This window comes from Chiroxiphia lanceolata, chromosome 9, assembly GCF_009829145.1.
Source record: "Chiroxiphia lanceolata isolate bChiLan1 chromosome 9, bChiLan1.pri, whole genome shotgun sequence".
Lineage (NCBI taxonomy): Eukaryota > Metazoa > Chordata > Aves > Passeriformes > Pipridae > Chiroxiphia > Chiroxiphia lanceolata.
This window is the reverse complement of record NC_045645.1, coordinates 8,590,813-8,605,291: the sequence shown is the minus strand read 5'-3', so window position 1 is coordinate 8,605,291 and position 14,479 is coordinate 8,590,813. Positions and strand designations below refer to the sequence as shown.

At 41.5% G+C, this 14,479-nt stretch overlaps 2 protein-coding genes across 2 annotated transcripts in view; one reads left to right on the top strand and one right to left on the bottom strand.

The window, feature by feature from the left end:
- Positions 1–9,563, top strand: part of TUT4 (terminal uridylyl transferase 4) — a 43,822-nt gene extending 34,259 nt beyond the window's left edge. Inside the window, 5 exon segments of the mRNA XM_032695933.1 lie at positions 1,533–1,693; positions 2,612–2,709; positions 5,177–5,699; positions 7,946–8,119; positions 9,134–9,563. Coding sequence (XP_032551824.1) covers positions 1,533–1,693; positions 2,612–2,709; positions 5,177–5,699; positions 7,946–8,119; positions 9,134–9,225 — 1,048 coding nt within the window. The 3' untranslated portion in view covers positions 9,226–9,563.
- Positions 9,564–10,395: 832 nt separating this feature from the next.
- PRPF38A (pre-mRNA processing factor 38A) lies at positions 10,396–14,479 on the bottom strand. The gene is made up of 10 exons (XM_032695930.1): positions 14,197–14,479; positions 13,960–14,119; positions 13,296–13,417; positions 13,010–13,095; positions 12,751–12,861; positions 12,093–12,205; positions 11,549–11,575; positions 11,373–11,470; positions 10,984–11,032; positions 10,396–10,729 (listed from the first exon to the last, which is right to left on the bottom strand). Exons 1-10 carry the CDS (start codon positions 14,324–14,326, stop codon positions 10,687–10,689), a joined length of 939 nt encoding a protein of 312 aa, XP_032551821.1. The 5' UTR covers positions 14,327–14,479; the 3' UTR covers positions 10,396–10,686.

Below are 14,479 nucleotides of genomic sequence, written 5' to 3'. Positions count from 1 at the left end.
ATTGAAGAGAAAATCAACGCTTCATATCTGATCTTCAATTTCCCATCCTTTCTTAAGACAGTTTCTGATCATCTCTTTAAATCTTAGAGTGCTTATGCAAGCACACACAGAGTAAATCAAGTCTAATATGTTATATGTAGTCAAGCTTAACTTAAAATTTAGATCACTAAATTATCTTTTCATAGTGTAAACATTCAGATGGAGGCCATATTACCTGGCTGCACAGTTTGTCATGTATTAAAATGGACTTCTTGTTGTGATCATGTTCAGAAGACAGTGTTGAATTTGAATTGTTCTGTAGATCTGATAACATACATCTGCAAGACAGGTAAAAGTTCATTTATTCAACTCCAGAAATAGTTAAAATGTACAGAGTTAAGGTACGTTTCTGTAACATCATATCGGTGCCAGGTCACTTGGTGATCTCCCACTTGTACATTAATCTCATTCATTCATTTTGGATCCAGAACTCCTCCAAAAAGCAGGTCCCTAGTACCTGAAGGTTTGGTATCTCCAGAGAGAGTTTAGCAGGAATTGACAGAGAATGTGCCCTCCTCTCATTTTTACAGCTTTGCATTTTTAATGACCCATTCAGTGTAGGTTGTCTGACTCCTCCTAAAACCTATTGAAGCCCTTAGAATGCAGATTACAGTCTGGGCTTTTTTCATGTGCTCCTTATTGTCAGTTGTGTGCTCTGTAATTCTTTAAAGGATTCTTGGTCTCTTCCCACTACAAAGTCCTTATTTTCCAGCCTTTTGTTCAGTCATCAGAGTTCAAGGTACATGAACGTGGACTGGAACTCTGAGGTCACAGGTGGACTATTTCTTTCAGCTGCTCTCTGAACAAGCACTAGCACATTGAATTGCATCACTTTTTTCCCTACATCTGCCTCAGGAAAAGAAGTTGTGATCTGTTCTTCACACAAACTGCTATTATAGCACAGTTACACAGAATCTCTGTCAAATTGTATATACAGCTCACAAAATAATATTAATATGTAACAATCCTACAGTTACCTTGGGAAAAAGACCTTTACCTTCTTGGTTCCTGATCCCTAGTTCTTCTCCTGTTGTATTAGTACAGAGTATTTGAAGAGCCTTGGTCCTTTCTTTCACATCCTGTCTAGACTCCAGACACTCTTGTAGAGCAATATGTCCTCTCCAGTCAGGGGGAGGTTGTATCTACAAGGTCACTTGTTTTGGGTATATTCTGACTCAGTGGCATTGCTGCATAGAACTACTCCCAAGCTACCTGGCGGGCTAAGCCTGCTTAACTGCAGGCATAGTTCTGTACTAATACAGTCAGAAAGCTTTGGGACAAGTCTGAGGAGCTTCTAAGTTCATTAAGTTATGCAAACAGGTTGTTAACCAGCCCAGAATCCAGAATTTTCTGGAATTCCTGAGATATTTGTGTTCTGGTACAGCTGTTGGTTGTGTAACCATTTCCTTTGAACATACCAATGTAACAACTCCACAGGGATTTGGGTCTGTGTGTGTGGTTTGGTGATATTGCTAATAGAAATTATTTTTCAGGTTGAAGAAAAAGGAGAACGAGAAAGATGATGAAAAAGAAGTGAAAGAAGATGACAGAGAAACAAGAGAGAAAAGGTGTTTCATCTGTGGGGATGTGGGTCATGTTAGGAGAGATTGTCCTGAATTCAAACAGACCCGTCAGAGAAATAACAGCGTGCCAGGTAAGTTAGTTTATGTTGTTAGTCTAATTTGAAAGTTCTGAGATCCGTTTTCTCTACATTTTTGTACAGACCTGGTAATTAACCTAAAAAAAATCTTGCAACTAATATTTTCAGTCATTGGTTTTAGTCTAAGAGTTGCTTTTCTTCAAGGGGAGTAATGTCTCCTGAAGTACAGGAGACATTACTTTGCATGGGTGGTAAAACTGTACTCAGCAATAAGTATAGTGGACTTCAGGGTATGGCATTACCTGTCTGCCACTCACACTAGGTGCATTTAGAAGTAGTAATAATAATAATAATAATTGAATGCATTTCCTCTTCCAAATGTTTCTCAAATGTTAGCTAACCCTCCACCGTCTGTGAGAGGTAAGTAAATGTATTTTCACCAAAAATCACCAAAAAAGGGTACAGGTGAATTAGGAGGCTAGATCCAGCTTTCCAATTCCTGATAGTACTTAGAGATTGGCTAATTGCAAACCCATTCAACTTAGGCCCTTAAGTGCCTGTGCTACTTGAGAAAGTAGAAAAAGCATTCATAAATGAACTTCAGAGGGAACCTTGCATCTTTTCTGTGTTCTGTTATCCTTTTCTCTTTTTTTCCTTTACTTTCTTTGCCTGAAAGTTTCTGCTGTTGCTATTTAAAATGCCACTGCTTACAACAGTAGTGTGGAAACCCACCTGATAGCAAAGTGAGCCTTGTTCATGCTAGAATTTATTGTACTCAGAAATAGATTTTGTGTTTAGCTGCTGTACCTGTTAGTGTTGTCTGTTGCCAGTAGAGGGACAGATTTTTGCTTAAAGGAGAGGTTCAAGTGATTTATTTACTCTGCCACATGAGTTATTGCTGCCTCCCAGTTCTGTTCATTCTGTGTCACCTGTAACCTGTGGTTTGTACTGACACTTTTGTTCCCTGCTCAGGCACCCAGCTGGTCCGGAGCATGGTGAATTCCCAGCTGGTGGCCGTGAGCCAGCAGCAGGTGGAGCGGCCCCTGCGCACGAGACAGTCCTCGGAATGTGTAAGTTCAATGAGCTGGGGGCTGGAGTGAGCTGGAGCAAACCAGCCATGCTGGGAACAGCTTGGTGTGTATTTCCTCAGATTCTGGCCTTTATAATGACAACATTGCACTCTGCCACTTCGTGAAACTTTGATTTGTAGCAGTGTCTCTTGGAGAGCATTTATGGCTTTTCAATGTGGAAACTTCATAGTCAAAATTCATGTGAGATACCTTGCGATTCTCAAAGGACAGATTTAAGATAGGAAGCCTTTCCAAGTCTTGTGTTTAGTTATTCTGACAGTGTTCTAGAGCTACTGAGGGAGGTAAAGCATAGCTCATTGTTGACATGCTGGAGACTGAGGGTAGTGACAACCCATGACTCCATAGTTAAGAGGGCTGTCTTAAAAGGACTGTCATGGGCAGACAGGGAACTCAGATGCATCAGACTTCAATCAAAAGTCTGCCAGAGCACACTAGAACCACATGCAGAACAAAGGGGAAATTTTTTGTAGTTTCATCTTAGAATTTGTTCAAGTCTCTGTAGAACTACATAAAATATGTTTAACCTACTTCTAAGTGTAGATGGCTAGCAGAGGGTATTTGAGCAACTACAGCTGCTGGCATTAATATTTTTGGAGTACAGAATACAGCAGAAATTCAGGTGTTTTAAGCTTTTAGTCTCAGAAAACATATGCCTGCTAATGAAGCAGGCAAATAAGCAAACAGTAAATCAGGGCTGCTGATCTCAAATGCTCTAATTGATCAGCAAGCATTTATTGGAATGTTTGCTCCAGTAACAGACACCTTATGACATTATTTTTACCATAATAATATGCTGTTAAGGAGGGATTGATACAACCCTAATTTAAGTGAAGGGCTGAACACGTCACAGGAGAATTTTTTTGGAGCCTTGTATTTCTTCTTGGGAAATTGAAGCTGGATATGTGGGTGCACATACAGGCAGACACATGTGCACTGGATCTACTGCTTGTGCACATTCTTGTGTCCCCTGAATGTCATTGACTCTCCTCGTGTTGCATGGTTGTCATTTGGCTAGGATTTCTTGATGAATATGTGCTGTGCAGGAATTGTTTGAGGAGAATGGGAAGGGGGAATATTAGTGAAGCAAGAGGCAGAGAATAGGAAGCAGATCAAGAGGCTGGAGCTTAACACTCTTCCAGTCCTGCTGCTGATGTGTCCAGTGCATGCTTGTGGTGGGTTAATGTTTTCAGGAAGGCTGTAATCTGTGCATGTGCTTTATTTTTATAGCATTTAAACTGTTAAACTAGTGGTCATCTTTCAAATCCCAGTTTTACCTTCTCTTCCTGTTTTGATAGAAGGGTATAGAAGGCACTCACACAGGGACAGTTGGAATAGCAGCAGGGAGCAATCCCACCTTCTGGGCTTTTTCCCAGGCACAGACACAGAGCATGCTGCTAGAAGGAATGCTCTGGCATGGGGAAGTCCTGCAGACCTCGGGTCATTGGAGAAAAGTGACTGCCAATTTAAATGGACAGGGGAGCAGTCATGGATAGGGACAAGCTGCAGAGACCTTTAACTTGAGGTGTTTGACAGCAGCTGAGGCACTTGGAGCTTGGCTGGGTGCTGTAGTCGATGGAGAGAAGACTCAATCTTGGGGGGAGAATGAGATCTGAGATTCAGGTAATCCTCTCTGGTTTAGGTACCTGTCTGTCATTTGACTGCCTCTTTGGAGGCACTTATCTTATGCCATCAGCATCTTGTCTCAGTGCTTAGAAACAGATTTAGTTAATCCAGATATTGGTATTAAATACTGGCAGATAAATTGGGGAACTCTTTTCTCAGCCACTCCAGTTCTTGAAGTGCTTCCTTTCTTAGTTGCAATTCCAAACAGATGAAATGGCCTCGTGCCTGTTTCTTTTGCTGATAAAGGAAAAGCTTTGCAGGAGTCCTGCCAAGGCTGTAATAATTGATATTTCTGTGCCTTTAGCCATGGCCTAACATCAGGTTATGAAGGCTGAAACTGGGTTTTTGGAATTTGCATTTTTCTTTAACAGATTTTAAAAATTGGAAAAAATAGTAGGAGCTTTGGAATTACTTAAACTGTGTGTAGTAATAAGAACCACTCTATTTAGAAATAAGGTAATTAGTTAATGAGATTCTGGGTTGTAGTAAATAAGTAGGGTGGGGAAGACACTAATTAAAAATCAGAAACAGATGTGTGAGTAGTCTAATGACAAGCTTGGGGCTAATGTTTACTCAGAATGATGTTTCTCATGGTGGGATGTGCCACATTAACAAATCAAATTATCTGCTGGTGAAAATCAGTGTCAGTGGAACTGCACACTTACTGAAACCAGCAGGAACTTGGGTGCAGTGTTTGGGGTGTTGCTGGGGAGGGCTTTGCCTTTTTTATGAGTAGTCTAATACAGTGGATGCTTATTAAAGAAAACCACCGTTAAATAAGTAGTGAACTAATCAGAAATACATATTTTTTTTCCCTCTCCAGTCTGATTCGCATCAATCATCTTACTCTCCACAACCTCAGCAGTTTACCCAGAACTCCTCTCAGCCAGCCTCCATTAACCAGACTCAACCACAATCAATATCCCAGTCTAAGCATGTTCCACAGCCACAGCAGGGTGCACAGCCACCCCATCAGGTCCAGCTGCCTTTGTTTAACTTTCCCCAATCTCCCCCAGGTCAGTATTCCACCTTGCATAACCTGGGACTGCTTCAGATGCACCATCACCAAATTCAGCTTCCCAACACTTCTTGGCCCATTCATGGGCCTGTTATTCACTCTGCACCGGGTAACCCTCCTCATTCTACAAATGTTCCATTTTCTATGAGATCTGGCAGCAGCAGCACCACAAATAACCAGAGCAGTGTAAGCTTGAATGATCCCAGTATCATCTTTGCACAGCCTGCTGCCAGGCCCATGGGAATCCCCAGCACTTCTCATGAGGGACACTGGCACAATCCTGTGACTCCAAACTCACTGGTGAACAATGGCACTGTGGGGAATTCAGGTAACTCTTCTCTGTTGTATCAAACCTCTCGCACTTTGTGTACCAGTGTTAAGTGTTACAGAAACAGCTAACTCTTGCAACTTTTTTTAAATATGATGCTTAAGAAACTAAACCTTTACCTTCAGTGTCTTAACATTTTCATAGGAAAAAAAAATTAGCCAGGTTCTGTAACTGTGACTTTTAAGCATTGGTCCTGTCTGCCCTTATGGCTGTGCAACAGTGAGAAATCCTGCATTCAACTGAGAAATGTCCTAATCGTTGTTTGAGTCTAAAGCACATTGCTGTGAATATGCTGATAAATAATGGGTTTGCTGGGTCATAGAATCATAGAAACATTAAGGTTGGAAAAGGCCTCTAGGATCAGTATGTTGTTACATAGTTTATTAGATAAATGACGAGACTGCAACCAGGAACTTAGAGACTGGTAGGATTATAGCTGTGCAAGTTGAATATTACCTCCTTGCATTTAGGACAATATCACATCATCTTATCCATCCTTTGTTCCTAGAGTTTATCCTGCCACATTCAACTTCCATAATCTCTATATTGATTCCTGAAAATACATATTCCTGCAACAAATGGGCAACAGCCTCTCTCCTCATAGCTAAGCCAAGTGTGTTTGAGGCTGAGAAAAAACAGTATATAATAATTACAGCTCATTCAGTTTTCTCTGCAGCATGAACTGTGGCAGCCCCTAAATTTTAACTGTTATCTGTAGATCATGATAATGGTCTCCTGATTTTATTCTGAGTGTGTAGCTCTTCCTATGTTTAAAGAAAACACATCCATCATACAACATAGTGGTGCAGTTCTTCACAAGGAGGAAATTCTGAGTCTCCTGCCCAGCCCTTCTCTCACTAATAAGGTGATTAACAGCAACAGGAGATTTTCAGCTGAGTTAACACTGTTGGGTGAGGAGTAATTCACCAGTGAGTTTCAAATACATGTTAAGGTGCTGGAGATAAATGGTTTTCTATTCAAAGCTTTGTGGGGAATATATTTTAGAGGATACAGAAACTGCTACCCATGTATTTTCTGTGTCTCCAGTATGCTGTGTCCCTCCCTCTCCATTTCTGATCTTAATTCTCTGTCCAGGCTTGTCTGTCCCCTTCTGCACATCCACCCCAGCTTTGACTTTTTCTCAGGCAGCTCCTTCCAATCCAAGTCTCCTTGCCCAGGTGTAGCTGCCTTCTTTCAGACAAGCTCCACAAATTCTAGTTTCTTCTCCATTTTTCAGTTTTCTTGTGCTGTCAGTCACAGTATTTTTTTTCCTATCCCTCATCTTCCACCTCTTTCCAACCTCATCACACTCCTTTAACTACTTCCCAGTCATGGTATTTCTCCTCTTTGTATTTAATCAGTTTTATTTCCTTTTTGGCTTAGCTGCCACTAAGGTGAGGTCACTGGGTGGATGCACAGTAGAGATGAGCTGTCTCCTCTCTCTTTGGTTTGGTTTCTTACTTGTCTTGGGACAATTTAAGAACAGTAAGATTTTGGAAGCTTGGTCTTGGCTCACATAACCTTGACTTGGAAGGAGCTACTTAAATTTTCTTTTCAGTAGTCAACTGATCACAAGTAGGATCATTAGAAGTTTCAGACAGACAACTTTTTTTCATGCATACTCCAGAACTACACCTCATGTTGTGTGCCCTGCCTCCTTGGATGCTTGATTTCTCGTCCCTAATGTTGCAGTGATACTGGAATTTTAAATGGAATAGCTTACAAACTTTGGAAATAAGTACACAAATTATATTTCTAAAAATCAATTTTAATAAATTGTAATATTTTTAAAAATCAATTTTAAGTTGGTCTGATGATCTAGATAGCAAGTTTCTTAAGCATATAGGTATTAGTAAAATTCCAGTGTACATCTGAGAATTATTTCTTGCAGTAGGATAACAGCTTTCATGTCAGTGGATATTTATTTGTGTGGGATCAGACAGTAGTGACATTGTTCAGACCTTGTATTTTCATCATGAGAATGACACAGGAATAACGAAATCGTAGGTCTTGATTTTAATACTGATTCATCCTCTGTCTTCCTCCCCAATAAATTCTATTATAGCGAATAATGAAGTAATTTAGGTGGTAATTTTTATTGATGTATATTTAAAAGAAAAGTAGCACATCAGACTAATCACATTAAGTCCCCTGCAAACTGTTATTTAAGATGTAAATTGTATTTGTGACTTACTGTTTAATTATTTCAACTTGCAATGTGCTTTTCCCTTTCAATTGAAAAATAGATCAGGGTTTCCAAGGACAGTTTGGTAAAATGAACCCTCCTTCTGTCCCTTGGGACCATGGGACCCCTACCCATTTTCCTCTCCTCCGAGGAGCGTGGCCTTACAATATGCCTCAGAACTACATGCAGCAGGGAAATGCCAGCTACCCACCGAACAAACCTTTCTACCCTCAAGGTACTAGAACTAGTATGTGCATCCACAGCTCATGCAACATGTCTCTGTACTGTCTCAAAGGCTTTCAAAGCCAAGGAATCATGTTTCACTTGCTAGGCTCCCTGGAACCATAATGAATCCTAGAGTCAAATCAGCGCTTCGGCTTCCTCGAGGGATGGATGGAAATCCTTGGGGGAGGGAAGGGTTAAATCAAAAATCTGAAATCCGAGCCAGTTTGCAGTGTGGTGCACTTCTGGCCTCTTCTTCCTTTGCTGCTATCTCACTGTAGAGTCACCTCTGCCTCAACAGAGGCTAAGATGATTGGCCCCTGAGCATGTTAAAAATATGAAAAAATATTTGTCCTAATTACTTTTATTTGGCTTTTGTGCCTTGCTTTGTGGAATGACTTCTATGGTCTTGCAAGTTTCTATCTATATAATAATTTGAGGTCGAAAGGGGCTTCTGGAGGTTATCTAGTCCAGCCCATCTGCTGTCAAAGTTAGATCAGGTTCAGTTAGTCAGGGTACTCTGAAGGAGTGACTTTATCTCAGCTCTTTCTGATGCCAGTGAAAGGTAAAGGTGTTCAGCATCTGGCAGGACTGGGAAGGGCTCTAGGAAAAAGACCTCCACTACAAGAGAAACGATGCCCAAATTTGCCTTGGAGGATTTGCAGTTACATGTTGCTGGGTCACCTGGTATAAAATGAGATACTGGTGCAAATCCATTTCGAAAATCTAATCTACTGGCTGTAGCAGGGTTTCCAAGTGAAACCTAAATTTATCTAAAATCCTCAAGTTATTTCTCCTAAATATATGATGTAATGCAGCAAAATGATGTATTCATAATTCTTAGGGAATTTTGGAGATAGGATTAACGTAATACTGCATTGTCCCATTAAATGGATTAGTTATACAGATAGCATTTGTGTCAATCTAGTAAATGGCTTTATTTCTAGGTTAGATTAGTACACTGAATGTAGCCAAGCACTGTTAAATGTTGGATTTGCTGAAGTAACTGTGATCCATTTTCTTTTAGCTGGTCCACTGATGCAGAGTAACCAGCGTTTCCCGCTTCTGTCTCAAGGACACCCACACTTGAATCTGAATTACATTCAACAGAAAAAGTGAAATTCAATGGGATTGTGGGTGGGTGGGGGGAGGGGAGGAAAAAATTCAGGTTCTGATTTAAAATCTTAATGCAACATGTTTAGATACAAGATTATTTAAGACTGTTTTTAAACTGTATCATTTGTACATAGATATGAACTATAGTTTTTACTAGTATCACAAAACGGAGTGATACAAATTTCATCTATTTTATTACCCTATTTTTAAGGGGAATCGTGTTTTGTTTTATCTTGATAAACTGTAAAGAGAGAGAATTTTAAAATTAAGTTCTTTATTTCTATTAGCTGTATTCATACTTTGGTTGCTTCAGACTTTATATATATTGTTCTAAAAAAAAATAAAATTAGAAGGGGATTTCATGTGTTTAAAAATTTGTCACTTCTATTCTTTACAGAACTATGTAGTGCCAAAAAACTTTTTAAAAGAAAAATAAAACTGCAAAAAAAGGCCATAAAACTTTTTCCTCTTCCCTATTTGTATGCATGCTTGCTTTAACTGGAATTAAGAAAGTAGAATAACAAGAATGGCTTAAATTTAAGGATCTTAGAAAGATGAGCATCTTCAACATGTCATACAAGCAGTAGACCTGTCTTGTAAATTCCTGAGGGAAGAGCACACCTGCTTTTCTGTTAATTATCTTTGCAAAATAATATGCAGATACTCTGGAAAATTCATGCTGTACTGGGAAGTAATTTTGAAGAGGACTTTCCATAAATTCACTGGGCGTGAATTGAGTTGAATCCTTGAGTTGTCAGGATTCACTTGGCAATATATGAGAATCCCTAAGCCCTAAATGCAGGGATAAACCTGCCAGTCCCTGCTCCTGAAACAAGGCTGTCAATAATGATGTAGCACTTTGTACTACTTGAACCCTCTAAATTGTCTGAGAGGCAGCAGAAGCAGCAGATTAACTTGAGGGTGATTTTTACAAAGGAACCTGTGACAGCTGCGTGTTGGAGAGCAGTTCTGTAAACTCACTGGATTTTGACAGTCTTGCTTCCTCACCCTATGCTGGAGCTCTGAGATAGCTCAGGGCTGGTGGCTCTGCAGTGTCTGGGACTGGAACAGACACTTCCTTGGCAACTGAACACAACACCTTGATTTGAGAATGAAGCAGCTTCAAACAGGGAACATCTAAACACAGTATGATGAAAGAAACAGCCAGGAGCCTTGAAAGACAAACCTTTTTTATTGCTCTTCACTAGCTTTCATGGGTTTCAAGGAATACAATTTAAAAAATCCTCAAATTCTATCACAAGGATGACTAACTCACTACATAAAAAGTATCCTTAACTTCCTTTTAATAAAAAAATCCTAACAGAAAACAAGACTTACACAAGAGAATGACTGAAGAAATGGGCTGCTAAAGCAGCCAGTACAGATCCAGCTGTCCCATAAAGCAGATAGGACAGCATTAGACTGCAGTTCAAGGTCCTTAAACTGTGTGCTGGGTTTAGTTTGTCATTCATTCCCTCGACGACTCTTTTTGTGACTTTTCTTAGATCTGAAACAGAAAAACAAAGCTCTCTGACACAGTACTAGTAATTCATTTGAAAGACCAAGGTGAGCCTTAGCAGTAAGGGGTGTTTTCTGCAGTCAAATATGGATGGTGTGACTTGACTACAACAGTGAGAAAAGTACTCAGTGAAATACTAGATCTCCAACACTGTAAAGCCACCTTCAATCTCCAAGATTAAATGACAAGTAAGAGCTGCTACAGCAATACAGATACCCTTAAGAAATAGGTCAGGCCTTTACCTTTCAGGTGATTTGGAATGACTTCTGTGTCTGTGACTTCGGTGATGCCCTGTGAGATAAAAAGGTACAGTTAATTCCACAGGCCCCAGAATTCTTTTTTGTTTGCCAATGCAATCTGCTCCTAGTGACCAAGTGTGCTAGATAATGGCAGAACAACCCTAGCCTTAATTAGGCACTCAAATTAACCTCCTGGCAGTTATGTGAAAACTTGCTCAAGGCAATTTTATGTGCGTTAAAGGAGTTCTCCAGCTGTGCTTTCACGTAACCAGCACTTTTGTCAGCCAGATTAAGCACTGATGCTATGTCTTGATACCATGACACATTTTTCTTGCAGTGAATGTTCTCCCGATAAAGACTTGCCAGAGTTAATCTGCAAGTGACAGAAATACCTGGAGACTTAGATCTGGATCTGTGGCGCCTTTCCCTGGACCTGCTCCGGTGCCGTCTCGGGCTTTTGCTGCGATGCCTCTCCCGGCGCGGTGATGGGCTGAGAGAGAGACGCTTGTAAGAGAGTTGTGCTAAAAATGCACCCGTTCTAAGATTAAATAACAGAATAAAACACTACCTTCTTCTCTTTGGAGAGCGACTTCGCCTGCAAGTGGGGGAGAAAAGCAAAAATTACTAAAAATCGTTAGCAGAACCAGCTGTTTCATTTCCCACATCCTCCGGCAACAGCACCAGGGCCTCCCGTACCCCTGTTAGTGTGTGCTTGGCCTGCTGCACAAGGACCTGCTTCTGGACTGGCCCACGCAGTGAGCAAGGGAGGTTAGTGATGAGTTTTTCCTGGCTTATTATCAGTAAGAGAAATTACCAGGATTTTCTCTGCAGCCTCTGGCATACATGAAAACAAAGCACTTGTGTCTCCTTAACATCCTCACTGTATTGTCAAATTTAGCTAATGCTGGCCAGTAAATTCAGGAGTTACTGAAGGACTGGAGAAACAGGCAGAGGGGTTGAGTGTGGCTGTGCACTGCAACTCCTTACTTTAGGAAGTAGCTAAAGGAATTGGGATGTGTGAGAGGTTCTGGCTGAACTGCCACCTTCACCTCTGTGCTCCAGCCACCTGCAGTAGAATAGGTGAAAACACTGCTCAGGAAGAGTCACGTCACCTCCTTGGAGACCTGCTCCGGCTGCGCCTGTACCGCACAACGGGAGATCTGCGGGGTTTGTCCAGGTCTCTGTAGCCCCTGCGGCGGTGGTCAGGAGATGGTATTCGTTCCAGCTGCAAACAAGGAGGGAGCAGGTTCTCTTAAGTCTTGTTTCATCAAGGTTTTTAGCTATCAGTAAATATTTCTGAACAATATAAATGAAAAAAGTCATGCAGTCAAGCTTGCCCCTCCTCAGGTATCTCATGTGAGTGGTTCTGCCTAAACCTGCCTACTGGAAATTAAAACAGCCACTTCTCATACTGTTGATTCTGAAGAACTACAGCAGCAGTGACTGTGATGGTCATAATAACTTTCATCATCACCTTCAGCTCTTTCCATTACACATATATGTAAAACAATTTCCCTGAAATATGTTTAACACAGAACAGATCCAGATTTGTGAACTTCAGGAGACAGAAAAGCATAACAAACAGAGCATTCAAGAACTGCTTCAGGATCTAACAAATCCTCACAAGCTGCTTATATGAAAATATTATAAGGGGGGAGATAAGAGTTGCCAGCAGCCTCCTGGTGCCTCCCCTCAAATATTTATTGTAGACCATAAAGTGTTCTAAAGTGGTTCCGCTTTAACTATCCCTTTCCAAAATAGTTCACCAACCTTTTCATCTTCCTCTTCTTCCTCCTCACTAGATTCTACATCATCCATGTCTTCTTCCAGAGCACTAACACGAGGCTCGAGTTGCTCAGCTTCTTCCAGAACATACCGTTTCTAGGAGAAATGGCAACTTTATCCAACATAACCCAAGTAAGAACAAACACCTGAGGAAGCATCCATAGCTTATACAACAAGCCAGTAACTGATACAGCTACTGAACCTGATGCAGTTAAGAATTCCATAGCCATCTACTTTCCCCAACCTGCAGTCGAGGCAGAATGATATCGCACACACGTTCCTCATGGAGCAGCTCATCAATGAACTCATCCACATGCATCAGCTCAAATTCTGAGGGTGAAAAACAGCATTTAAGAGACAAGGTTAGTGGCTAGAGTAAAGATGAAACACTCCAGACAGTTTATGTCAAGTGGGCTGGTTATGCCACAATTGTTTAAGTTTATATTGCTAAACAGAACATTTACTTTTATCTAGCATGATAGTTGAACAAACGAGTTACTAAGAACACACAGCTAAGTAGGAGTTCTTACCCCCATTTCTGTTCTGACTCTTTATTTTTCTATAGTCGTTGTATAGTGGTTCCAGGTACTTGTAGCAGTCGATGGCAGTGCCTGTCAGCCTCATGTACAGCGCTCCAAGCATTCGGACATACCTGGAAAGGAAACCTCCTCATGGACCTGGGCTTTTTGCACAGTTAGCAGTTTGGATAAAAGAAGAGTTTTTCCCATAAGTTTCTGAGAAGAATCAGTACACTAAATAGAATACACAGCCATTTAAATTTCCTCCTTCACATGTTCAAATTTATGAAAAATACATGTAGTCAAGTGCGTGTGTGTGTATATATATGTATGTATATATATATATATATATATATAAATAAATAAAATGTCTGTATGGGTGTATCATCACTGATAAAAATGAAAGAAATACTGAAGAAAAAATTATATTAACGTGGCTCCCTTTATGTACCTTGTTGCACATACTTCAAGCAGATGCACATACCACGAGTGCAAGCCACTCTAAACACAAATGACAAGGTGAGCAGTTTCAAAAGTAAGAGGAAAGACTTGGTTTTGAGCAAGTTTATCAGGGCCCAATAAAAGCTAAACCCTGCACTGAGGTATTCCCGGCTGTTTTGGATAGATGCTCATTACAACAGCATAAAATAACGGGAAAAATCGTGCTACAACTTACTTGAAGTCCTCGTTTTTTATGAACTCCACGATGATGTCCTTCTCGGGCTGGATCTGCAGCATCTTCAGCGTCAGGCACAAGAAGGGCGTGGGCTTGATGTTCCCTCCATAGACCCCCCCCACGTACTTCAGCTCCATGGCCTTGTCCACCACCAGCTCGGCTGCGACAGGGACGGGACAGGCCGTCAGTAGCAGCTCCCGCCGGGCCCCCCGGCCCGCCCCGGCCCGCCCGCCATACCCGTGAGGCCGAAACACTCCTCCTTCCAGTACTTGGACTCGTAGATGCGCGTGCGGATGATCTTCTCCACCAAGTACTGCGGGTTGGTGCCGTGGATGCTGTGCGCGTCCTTCACCGTGCGGTTAGCCATGGTCGCGGCTGCACAGCCCCGCTCCCGACCCCGAGCTCAGCCTCGAACTCCGAACTCCCCTCCCCTGAGGGGTTCAGGCACCTTCCGCCTCCGGGGCGCGGCCACCGGCCGCCATCTTACCTGCGGGCAGCCCGCCACAAACATGGCGGCACC

What these genes read in the sequence shown, in the direction of transcription:
- PRPF38A (XM_032695930.1), bottom strand. Translation starts at nt 14,326, where the DNA reads ATGGCTAACCGCACGGTGAAGGACGCGCACAGCATCCACGGCACCAAC. An exon ending in GGAGTGTTTCGGCCTCACGG is followed by an intron (nt 14,120 to 14,196) that starts GTATGGCGGGCG and finishes TCCCTGTCGCAG; the next exon opens with CCGAGCTGGTGGTGGACAAG. An exon ending in ATAAAAAACGAGGACTTCAA is followed by an intron (nt 13,418 to 13,959) that starts GTAAGTTGTAGC and finishes TTTCCTTTCCAG; the next exon opens with GTATGTCCGAATGCTTGGAG.